Source organism: Panulirus ornatus, chromosome 31, assembly GCF_036320965.1.
Source record: "Panulirus ornatus isolate Po-2019 chromosome 31, ASM3632096v1, whole genome shotgun sequence".
In the NCBI taxonomy this organism is placed as follows: domain Eukaryota; kingdom Metazoa; phylum Arthropoda; class Malacostraca; order Decapoda; family Palinuridae; genus Panulirus; species Panulirus ornatus.
The window spans coordinates 5,035,558-5,047,750 of NC_092254.1; the positions used below are offsets into that span (position 1 = coordinate 5,035,558).

At 39.4% G+C, this 12,193-nt stretch overlaps 1 protein-coding gene across 1 annotated transcript; it reads left to right on the forward strand.

The window, feature by feature from the left end:
• The first annotated feature begins 1,800 nt into the window (after positions 1-1,800).
• On the forward strand, positions 1,801-10,274 carry mRpL43 (mitochondrial ribosomal protein L43). The gene is made up of 4 exons (XM_071680506.1): positions 1,801-1,979; positions 3,777-3,883; positions 8,098-8,300; positions 10,012-10,274. Exons 1-4 carry the CDS (start codon positions 1,837-1,839, stop codon positions 10,123-10,125), a joined length of 567 nt encoding a protein of 188 aa, XP_071536607.1. The 5' UTR covers positions 1,801-1,836; the 3' UTR covers positions 10,126-10,274.
• Positions 10,275-12,193: the final 1,919 nt, after the last annotated feature.

The following is a 12,193-nucleotide window of genomic DNA, read 5'->3' on the forward strand; positions in this document are numbered from 1 at the left end:
CTAAAACACTTCACTTCCTCCAGTTTTTCTCCATTCAAACTCACCTCCCAATTGACTTGACCCTCACCCCTACTGTACCTAATAACCTTGCTCTTATTCACATTTACTCTTAACTTTCTTCTTCCACACACTTTACCAAACTCAGTCACCAGCTTCTGCAGTTTCTCACATGAATCAGCCACCAGCGCTGTATCATCAGCGAACAACAACTGACTCACTTCCCAAGCTCTCTCATCCCCAACAGACTTCATACTTGCCCCTCTTTCCAGGACTCTTGCATTTACCTCCCTAACAACCCCATCCATAAACAAATTAAACAACCATGGAGACATCACACACCCCTGCCGCAAACCTACATTCACTGAGAACCAATCACTTTCCTCTCTTCCTACACGTACACATGCCTTACATCCTCGATAAAAACTTTTCACTGCTTCTAACAACTTTCCTCCCACACCATATATTCTTAATACCTTCCACAGAGCATCTCTATCAACTCTATCATATGCCTTCTCCAGATCCATAAATGCTACATACAAATCCATTTGCTTTTCTAAGTATTTCTCACATACATTCTTCAAAGCAAACACCTGATCCACACATCCTCTACCACTTCTGAAACCGCACTGCTCTTCCCCAATCTGATGCTCTGTACATGCCTTCACCCTCTCAATCAATACCCTCCCATATAATTTACCAGGAATACTCAACAAACTTATACCTCTGTAATTTGAGCACTCACTCTTATCCCCTTTGCCTTTGTACAATGGCACTATGTACGCATTCCGCCAATCCTCAGGCACCTCACCATGAGTCATACATACATTAAATAACCTTACCAACCAGTCAACAATACAGTCACCCCCCTTTTTAATAAATTCCACTGCAATACCATCCAAACCTGCTGCCTTGCCGGCTTTCATCTTCCGCACATGAATGCTCACTTTCATTGAAATGTACATGTGTATGCTTTATCTCACTCAAAATAGCATAAAGAAAGAACCTGAGGAAAAATATTCTTGGGTCTTTCCATTATTGTTTCCACGAAATCATTTTGGTGACTTCATTTGGAAAGTAGAATGGGGTTGGGCTGGGAGAGACTCCAGCTGTCTACAGTACCTGTTCTCAATTCACTATTGACAACACACCATGGACAGCATTCTGTCAACCCTATCTCCAGGAATAATTTTGCTGTTATGTGAAAATTGTCGATGAATCATATTAATCATAAAACTAAAACACTTGTCAAGTAATATATAAGCAGCCAATTTCTCCGTGTAAAATAAACTATAAAACACGCAGTGGCAACTTATCGTTGGTTTACTCCCACACCTCGGCAAATTTTAAGTCGTACAAAAAGTCTACATTAAGTGGAAATAATAGACGAATATACTTATGTGACTTTTTTTTATACAAATATCTTTGAAAATGTAGAGTTAATTACATTTTTGTGGACAGTTGCAAATCCGTGCACTACGTGAAAATAGCTTACTATCATTGCAATTCAGTTTTTTTACTTAATATTTTTCGACTAAATGTACTTCAGGATGTAATGCTTAAATGCTGCAGTTTCGACACTGTTCAAATATGTGATATATGCAAGGCAACACTCTCTCTCTCTCTCTCTCTCTCTCTCTCTCTCTCTCTCTCTCTCTCTCTCTCTATATATATATATATATATATATATATATATATATGTATATATATATATATATATATATATATATATTTCCAGGAAATATTTCTAAATGTTTATAATCATTAAAAATGTCTTTGATGTTTTTTCCATATGTTGTGAATGCAGATGTCGAGCGGTAACTCCCGAGTGATGTAAACATGAGTGGAAAGACGTGGAATCTGTTTTGGGGTTCTTCGTTTGTGAGAGCACCTTTACAAAATGGCGTGGGTAGATACGTTCAACAACTTCAGCGAATCACATTCAAGTTTTGCAAGACCCATGGTGGGAGTAGTGGGATGAGGTAAGGCAATAGGCTTTGCAAGGCTCCTGACATCATAGCTTGGTGTGAGACCATGGTTATGCTTCTACATCATATTATGCAGGCTCTTTAAGGCCACAGCGTGTAGGCATTTACGTTCTCCCTTTGTAATAATCTAGTTTCGTTGCGGCGTTTCATTATATTATTATACAACAAAAATCGTATGAAAGCATCCCGGTAAATTTTAATGAGTTAGATCCGTGTCGAAACTAGCTTTGAGAAGTGTTATGTATCAGGAGGTGCTTCTTATAGTTTGTCATAATTACAGTGATACACATGGAGCAATATTTAGAGCATTACATATGTTGAACATTATATAAAGTGACTGAATACCACCGTAGTTCACAAGGGAAGCTGTATTAGAGCATTTAAAGTTTTATGGATGAGAAGTAAAGAAAATGAAAATAATTGTAGTCTTGTACATTCCATGGAGAAGTTGTGCCAACAGTATTACAGATAACATAAGTGTTGCTACCAGGCATGCTTTATCATGATTTCATTCTACTTTACCTATGGTTTTATGCACTGATTGACACCTGGGCAGAGATAGATGTTGAATGTGAAAGTGTTGAGTGGGGCAGTAGGTATAGTGATTTCTTGATAAAGGCAAGTTTTAAGTTTATGTTGGTTATAGGAAAAGAAGAAATGATATGGATGTGATGGAACTTGTAGAAGTGGGTATTCTAGGAAATGAGGCCTATGTGCAGAGGTTCCAAGACAAAGAGGGGAGAATTTATCCCTGAAGGCATTGATGCTTCCATTTGTTCTCTTGTTTTTGTCACACCATAAACCACCTTTCAAAACATTTTATTGTTCTCCTTGAAGATTGCTGTCACTTGCTCACTGCAACACCTATTTGCCCTCTTTTTCAGCTCCTGCACCTTCCTGCTGACCTCTTGCCATTTTTCTTTTACTTCTCCCAGTCACTCATACTCCTTTCCTGCAAGTAACACCCATACACCTCTTTTCTCGTTCACTAATAACTTAACTTCCTCAACCCACCAAACACTGTCCTTACTTGCCCACCCTCTGCATCTTAAACTTCTTTAACACATGTAAGCACTGCTTCCCTTAATACTTCCCATTTCTCATCCACTAACCTATCTTCATTTCTCTCACTTTTTAATATTTTACAACTCCCCCAGTATCTCTTCACACAAGCCTCTTTTTCAAACTCACTCACCTTCACCACCTTCCCCCTCATGTTTACATCTTTTCCTGAAACTTCTACAATTGTTTACCTTCAGCTCTGCAAAGTAATACTCAGACATCCCACAAGCTGCCCTTCCCAGTGCAGTGACACCCAAAAGTCTCTCTTTTGAATGCATTTCACATAGTGCATAATCCAGTAATTCTCACTTGCCATCTTATCTTTTATTCCGGCAGGCATAGAGGGTATGGTTGCATGTGTGTTTGGCATTGATTTGGATGGCAAACAGAGTGATGCCCACCTGCCTCAGTTGTAGAATTAATCAAATCAGAAAAAATGCTTTAGTTATTATTTTATGAAATTTGAATAATAAGAATTTAATATGTAAAGATGGATCATTATTGCATTTTCAAATCATGATTGCATTCACTGTTGTGCCTGCACCCATTAATTTTATTTTAATGGAAAACTAACCAAATCATGTCCTTCATACATACAGAGTATTTAAAAGCACATGAGGTGATTTTGAAATATTATAGGATTTCCACTGTCTTGCAAGAATGGCTTGACTTCTTATAAACTGCTATCTAAAGTATGATGTTGATGTCTTCCTTGTCTTATCTTTTCAGAGATTATATTGAGAAGGACTTAATTGAATTTGCCAGAGATAACCCAGGTGTTGTGGTGTACCTTAAGCCACGTCGTCATAGGTCACCATGCCTGAAGGCTGAGTACTGTATGTTTATTTCTAATATACTTTTTTGTGTTTCCTGTGAGATCAGGCATTATATGCTTCTAATGTATATGTAACACATATCAGAAATAGTCTTTAGTAGAATTATCACTCAAGGTATTTGTTTTCACCTTTGGGTTTATTTTTCCTTATGGTGTGCTTATTCTCTTATGCATGTTAGACAGGCTACAAAGGAGAGAAAAGTAGGTTTTGATATTGAGAAACCTCTTTCTGATATGGTGTCACATGGACATTTTTTTCCCCGGTTGTCTTAACCTTCCCTGCCTTCCATGGCCTTTTTTGAAAAACCTGTGTACCATTGGTGACCACTATTGGAGTTACACCTGCAATCTATGAATTCTGAGCTGTCAGGTGACCAGAAGGGGGTCAATAGTGATCTCTTTGTTGGTCTCTGATCAGCTGCAAAGGATGGGGTAGGCCACACCTGCCACACCAGAAATCTTGAGGATTAGGTCCTAACCTGGATTTTCATAGAGAACCTCAGATGGTTTTGGAACTCCTCAAGGAGAAAAATATTTTCAGTTTTCAAAAGCCACAATTTTTTTTTTATATCAGAATTATTAGTTGTAGCTATATAGTGTTGGGACATCTTGCGTTTTAGTAATGTCTGCTAGTTTGCTTGTTTGTGCACTAATGTCAGTGACAGTATATACAGTGAAATTGTAAATGATCAAGGTGATTGTCAAATTGGTAGCATAACTTAGGTCTAGTACCCCTTCCTTGTCAGGTTTTCTTGTATATACAGTTGAAAAGGTGGTTCACAGCAGTCATAGAAAGCATAAGGACTTGCTGCCTCCTTCCTACTCTGGTATGCAGTTTAAACATTTGTAATTGAGTACATAATTTTTTCCAATAGCTTTTTTTTTTTTTTTTTTTTTTTTTTTTTATACTTTGTCGCTGTCTCCCGCGTTTGCGAGGTAGCGCAAGGAAACAGACGAAAGAAATGGCCCCCCCCCCCATACACATGTACATACACACGTCCACACACGCAAATATACATACCTACACAGCTTTCCATGGTTTACCCCAGACGCTTCACATGCCTTGCTTCAATCCACTGACAGCACGTCAACCCCTGTATACCACATGACTCCAATTCACTCTATTTCTTGCCCTCCTTTCACCCTCCTGCATGTTCAGGCCCCGATCACACAAAATCTTTTTCACTCCATCTTTCCACCTCCAATTTGGTCTCCCTCTTCTCCTCGTTCCCTCCACCTCCGACACATATATCCTCTTGGTCAATCTCTCCTCACTCATTCTCTCCATGTGCCCAAACCATTTCAAAACACCCTCTTCTGCTCTCTCAACCACGCTCTTTTTATTTCCACACATCTCTCTTACCCTTACGTTACTTACTCGCTCAAACCACCTCACACCACACATTGTCCTCAAACATCTCATTTCCAGCACATCCATCCTCCTGCGCACATCTCTATCCATAGCCCACGCCTCGCAACCATACAGCATTGTTGGTACCACTATTCCCTCAAACATACCCATTTTTGCTTTCCGAGATAATGTTCTCGACTTCCACACATTTTTCAAGGCTCCCAAAATTTTCGCCCCCTCCCCCACCCTATGATCCACTTCCGCTTCCATGGTTCCATCCGCTGACAGATCCACTCCCAGATATCTAAAACACTTCACTTCCTCCAGTTTTTCTCCATTCAAACTCACCTCCCAATTGACTTGACCCTCAACCCTACTGTACCTAATAACCTTGCTCTTATTCACATTTACTCTCAACTTTCTTCTTCCACACACTTTACCAAACTCAGTCACCAGCTTCTGCAGTTTCTCACATGAATCAGCCACCAGCGCTGTATCATCAGCGAACAACAATTGACTCACTTCCCAAGCTCTCTCATCCCCAACAGACTTCATACTTGCCCCTCTTTCCAGGACTCTTGCATTTACCTCCTTTACAACCCCATCCATAAACAAATTAAACAACCATGGAGACATCACACACCCCTGCCGCAAACCTACATTCACTGAGAACCAATCACTTTCCTCTCTTCCTACACGTACACATGCCTTACATCCTCGATAAAAACTTTTCACTGCTTCTAACAACTTGCCTCCCACACCATATATTCTTAATACCTTCCACAGAGCATCTCTATCAACTCTATCATATGCCTTCTCCAGATCCATAAATGCTACATACAAATCCCTTTGCTTTTCTAAGTATTTCTCACATACATTCTTCAAAGCAAACACCTGATCCACACATCCTCTACCACTTCTGAAACCGCACTGCTCTTCCCCAATCTGATGCTCTGTACATGCCTTCACCCTCTCAATCAATACCCTCCCATATAATTTACCAGGAATACTCAACAAACTTATACCTCTGTAATTTGAGCACTCACTCTTATCCCCTTTGCCTTTGTACAATGGCACTATGCACGCATTCCGCCAATCCTCAGGCACCTCACCATGAGTCATACATACATTAAATAACCTTACCAACCAGTCAACAATACAGTCACCCCCTTTCTTAATAAATTCCACTGCAATACCATCCAAACCTGCTGCCTTGCCGGCTTTCATCTTCCGCAAAGCTTTTACTACCTCTTCTCTGTTTACCAAATCATTTTCCCTAACCCTCTCACTTTGCACACCACCTCGACCAAAACACCCTATATCTGCCACTCTGTCATCAGACACATTCAACAAACCTTCAAAATACTCATTCCATCTCCTTCTCACATCACCGCTACTTGTTATCACCTCCCCATTTACGCCCTTCACTGAAGTTCCCATTTGCTCCCTTGTCTTACGCACCCTATTTACCTCCTTCCAGAACATCTTTTTATTCTCCCTAAAATTTACTGATAGTCTCTCACCCCAACTCTCATTTGCCCTTTTTTTCACCTCTTGCACCTTTCTCTTGACCTCCTGTCTCTTTCTTTTATACTTCTCCCACTCAATTGCATTTTTTCCCTGCAAAAATCGTCCAAATGCCTCTCTCTTCTCTTTCACTAATACTCTTACTTCTTCATCCCACCACACACTACCCTTTCTAAACAGCCCACCTCCCACTCTTCTCATGCCACAAGCATCTTTTGCGCAATCCATCACTGATTCCCTAAATACATCCCATTCCTCCCCGACTCCCCTTACTTCCATTGTTCTCACCTTTTTCCATTCTGTACACAGTCTCTCCTGGTACTTCCCCACACAGGTCTCCTTCCCAAGCTCACTTACTCTCACCACCTTCTTCACCCCAACATTCACTCCTCTTTTCTGAAAACCCATACTAATCTTCACCTTAGCCTCCACAAGATAATGATCAGACATCCCTCCAGTTGCACCTCTCAGCACATTAACATCCAAAAGTCTCTCTTTCGCACGCCTGTCAATTAACACGTAATCCAATAACGCTCTCTGGCCATCTCTCCTACTTACATAAGTATACTTATGTATATCTCGCTTTTTAAACCAGGTATTCCCAATCATCAGTCCTTTTTCAGCACATAAATCTACAAGCTCTTCACCATTTCCATTTACAACACTGAACACCCCATGCATACCAATTATTCCCTCAACTGCCACATTACTCACCTTTGCATTCAAATCACCCATCACTATAACCCGGTCTCGTGCATCAAAACCGCTAACACACTCATTTAGCTGCTCCCAAAACACTTGCCTCTCATGATCTTTCTTCTCATGCCCAGGTGCATATGCACCAATAATCACCCACCTCTCTCCATCAACTTTCAATTTTACCCATATTAATCGAGAATTTACTTTCTTACATTCTATCACATACTCCCACAACTCCTGTTTCAGGAGTATTGCTACTCCTTCCCTTGCTCTTGTCCTCTCACTAACCCCTGACTTCACTCCCCAGACATTTCCAAACCACTCTTCCCCTTTACCCTTGAGCTTCGTTTCACTCAGAGCCAAAACATCCAGGTTCCTTTCCTCAAACATACTACCTATCTCTCCTTTTTTCACATCTTGGTTACATCCACACACATTTAGGCACCCCACTCTGAGCCTTCGAGGAGGATGATCACTCCCCGCGTGACTCCTTCTTCTGTTTCCCTCTCTCTTCTCTTTCACTAATACTCTTACTTCTTCATCCCAATTCATTCCAATAGCTAAACTAGATATTGATGTTACAAGAGATGTTCCTTATATATTTTTGTAATTCAATTGTCATCACACTCTTTCCTCAGTAAATGGTGGTGAAGAATATATATCTACACATATGCAATCATGTGAAGATGTAAGAAAATGGGTAGAATATATGAGAACACGGTCAGGATATCCAGTAGAACGTCTTCGAAAGTACCAGCACACAGATCACCCATCAATTCAAGGTCCTTGGAATCCATGGATTCACCGTGATCCATTAGTTAACATTGCAGATTTCCCACAAGTAAGTCATTAATAATAAAGCAATGCTGTTTCCTGTGGGGCAGGGTAGCAACAGGAATAGATGAAGATGAGCAAGTATGAATATGTACATGAGTATATATGTATATGTCTGTGTGTGTATGCATATTTATGTATATGTTGATATGTATATGTATGGATGGGCCATTCTTCATCTGTTTCCTGGCGCTACCTTGCTGATGCAGGAAACAGCGATTATGTATAATGAAAAATAAGTAGATTTAAATATAAGCATGTTTCTTTTTATGTATTTTTGTTTCTTCTTGTTTATATCATTTACTGCAGTATGTCCCCATGTAGAAATTTCCCAAACTCCTCTGGCTGGCCAGGGTTTCCTAGAAACTCACACAAAGATTTGGGTAAGGCACCATCTCTTATCTTTAGGTTAGGATGGTATATCAGTATGACTAAGAAGTTATTGCTGTTTTCTAGGACTTGAGTATCCAAAGACTGCCCAGTGAGAAATAAACTGTCTATGAATCTCATATGCTTACAAATTGAGCCTTTCCCTATGCTGCCTGATTCTACCATCCATTATTGTTTTGATTTATGTAATGATCTCATGCTTATTAAAATGTTTTTGTTCATCTTCATGCCAACCCTTTCCCCTTTTATTGCCTTTACCCTCTCTCTTCTTTCCACTTTCTTTTTGTTTGCTCACACACTCTTATCTTTCTCTTATTTCCCATCTCTCCTTTCCTCGTTTTACCCTCCTCCCCCAACTCCACCTTGATCATTTATTTCATTCTCTACTTATGTTTATATATTTAAAGTGTTCACTGAACATCTGTGTCTTTCTGAGTTTGTCATATAGATCGAGTTTCACTAGAAAAGTGTGGTATTGCTAGTATAGTCTGTCTCAGACACTTTCATTGCCCATGATATAAAAACTTTCATATGTCATCGTGTGAACCAAAACAATAAGGCTATTTATTGAAGAAAACATGATGGTTTTCCTGTCACATAATGTAAGTGGAATATTCAGTCATTTTCTTCCTATTTTTAATCACTAGTGTGTTCATGTGAAATGAACAAATGTTTTCATAGCAAGTGAATTAACCATAACACAAACAGAATCTTAGCAGAGAAGCAGGAAGACAGTTGTGGATGAGACTGGAGAGGAAACTACAATCTGGGGCTGAAGCATTGATATGATTAGCAATAAATTCACTGGGAGTATTGAGTCCAAAAGAAGAGATATCCTCTTCATGATCCTTTTCCTTAGGTAGCACTCCTATAGGCCATTAACAGTACTTTTTTTTTTATCTTTGAATCTACTTTATTCCCTTTTACATCCAGATTTCTTGTACTATGTTTCGTTTATATGTTCTCTGGTTGAATAAATGGCATGTGGTCCATAGAAGTTTTGATAAGAAAGGGAGTCACCCATCTCTGTCATTTTTCAAATTTGTTTATAATATCTTATAGACATATTAGGTTGAAGTAGTCAGTAGGAACATTAGGTAGGAGCATCTGAAAAGGTTGCATTAGAGTTGCCCTCTGCCAGTGGGCTTTTAAGGATGACGCTCTAAAGGCTAAAAATGACAGTGGAGTTCACCAGTTATGGAGACACTTACTATGGCTACCCCCGTGAGGGAGTTCCAGGAGGGAACAGGCATCAGAGATATAGATAGATAGATAGACATATACTAAAAGGTAATCATGTATTGATATCACATATATTTTCATTTTAGGAGGAGCTTTCTGCAGCACATGAGTATGAGAAATGTGCAACTGAAGAGGTCTTGGAATTATTTAAAAAACAAAAATTACCTGTATCTGGTGGAATAAATGAGCATCATGATTAATTTTCATTTTACAATGTATATTACATGACACATATTTACAGTTTATTAGTACATGTTTTGCAGGATGTGTATGACTTGATAATCCCTGTATATAGTTTTGTATGTTCTTTTTGTATATAATTTTAATAACCAATAAAATGGAGAATTAAGTTGTTTTATCATCCCCTGCCATCGTACAAGTTAATCTAGTTTAGTCATCATCCTTGCCATTTGATTGCTGGGCCTAAAAACAGTTTGTCTACACTTTTACCATGTAAGATTGATTAACCTCTATAAAATGAGAAGGACATCTAAAGAAGGAAATATGAACTCAGATAAAGGGAAAGTCATCCTTGGCAGTTTCTTGTGTTCCTGATTTTAAGAAGTTACAATATAAGTTAGGGAGAGTCCAGCTCCCCATATCATTAGATGTCCCTTATGAAATGCGATGTGTGGGCAATATTTCCAACTCGGTTATCCTCTGGGATAAAGGAGATTTGTGATAGATGAAGGATCATGTGAAATATGCAATGTTAAGCATTTATTTTATGTTAGCTGAGATGGCATGGGCAACTGAGGCCCTAATCAAGGCCATCCCATTAATGCTTGGAGAGCAAGAATAGGTATGTTTGAAGGAATAGTAGTTCCAACAACATTATACATGTATGTACATGTACCCTATCCTCAGCCAGGTACCCATTTTACTGACCAACCCCCTAGAGGTGGATGAACAACTGGGTTGACCATGGACCGACATGTTGCAACCAAGATTCAAACCTATACGCTCAACCCTGGTAGCCCATGAATGCATCTCAGTAAGGGGCACTAACCATCGCTCCATGGAAGTCCATAATGTCCATGTGAGAGATGAGAAAAAAAGTTTGTGTTTTATTAAGCAGTTCCAACCCATGTGAGGTGAAGAGAAAAAACAGCAACGTGGGTCGGGAAGGTCGAACTCGACAGCCACTCCAGTGCTGGTTTATTGCAAAACTGTCACATTTTACTGACACTCAAGTGATAATACTTCCCATTTCAGTGCCTGCTCTTTCAAAGAGAGAGGGTTGAAGGTTCTGGAAGGAGAGGTGTGTTTCTTATGGTAAAGGTGGGTATATATGAAGGTTGTCCTGTTAGTGATGTATGGATGGGAATCTTGGGCCAAGAATATTATAAAAATTAAGAGGGTGGTTGTATTGAATATGAAATGCCTGAAGGCGACATATGGTTTGAAGTGGTTTGATCATGCATGGAATGACAGGGCAAAAGGCAGGTGATGTAACTGAAATCTGATTGAGAAATGTCCTGAATGTGCTGATATGATTTGGACAAATGGCTCTCAGAGGTAGTGCAAAAAATGATGATTTAGACATGAGAAGGCAAGACAACAAGGGGGATGGAACAATCAAGGAGGTGAAAGGATTCAGTGAAGGAGGCTTTGGGGTATTAAGATGAACATTTAGGATGAGAAAAGGCATACATGAAATAAAATGAATTTGAATAATTTTTTAACTCATTTTGCTTCTAAACCCCTTTCTAAGAGAGGGTCCTAGTGTTACTCAGGAGTTCTTCAGAGGCTCATGCAGCTCTTGGCTGCACTACTTTACTTCTGTAAGAAAATGATGGATCTCTTTGGGGTGAGACATTTCCTGATGAGACTACTGCTGGTGATGCTGCCTTACCAAAAGTGACATTTCAAACAGTGTAACTTCATGAAGGTGGAGGTCAGTAAATTTGAATGAAATGGATCAACTTAGTACATGGAGGGGCAATGTGTTGAACCAGGGAATATAAAGCATTCTAGGGAAACTATGGAATGGTCTGCTTGGGCTTGGCCTTGGATATTAGGTACTGGTTTTAGTATGTTATGAATAAATCCTGAAGATCAGGTGTGAGAAAATTAGACTGTTGACCATTTGTTTCTGTTCCTACCTCCCTAAGGCAGAAGATGTATAGGTGTGTATTTTGAAGTTGATAGATTACATACAAAATTAAGAAACAGCAACTCAAATGTAAAACTCAATCCCTTGATACACAATTAATGACCATTCCCCTTCAAACAGGAGTGATGCCTAATGAATGAGGAATAATATAA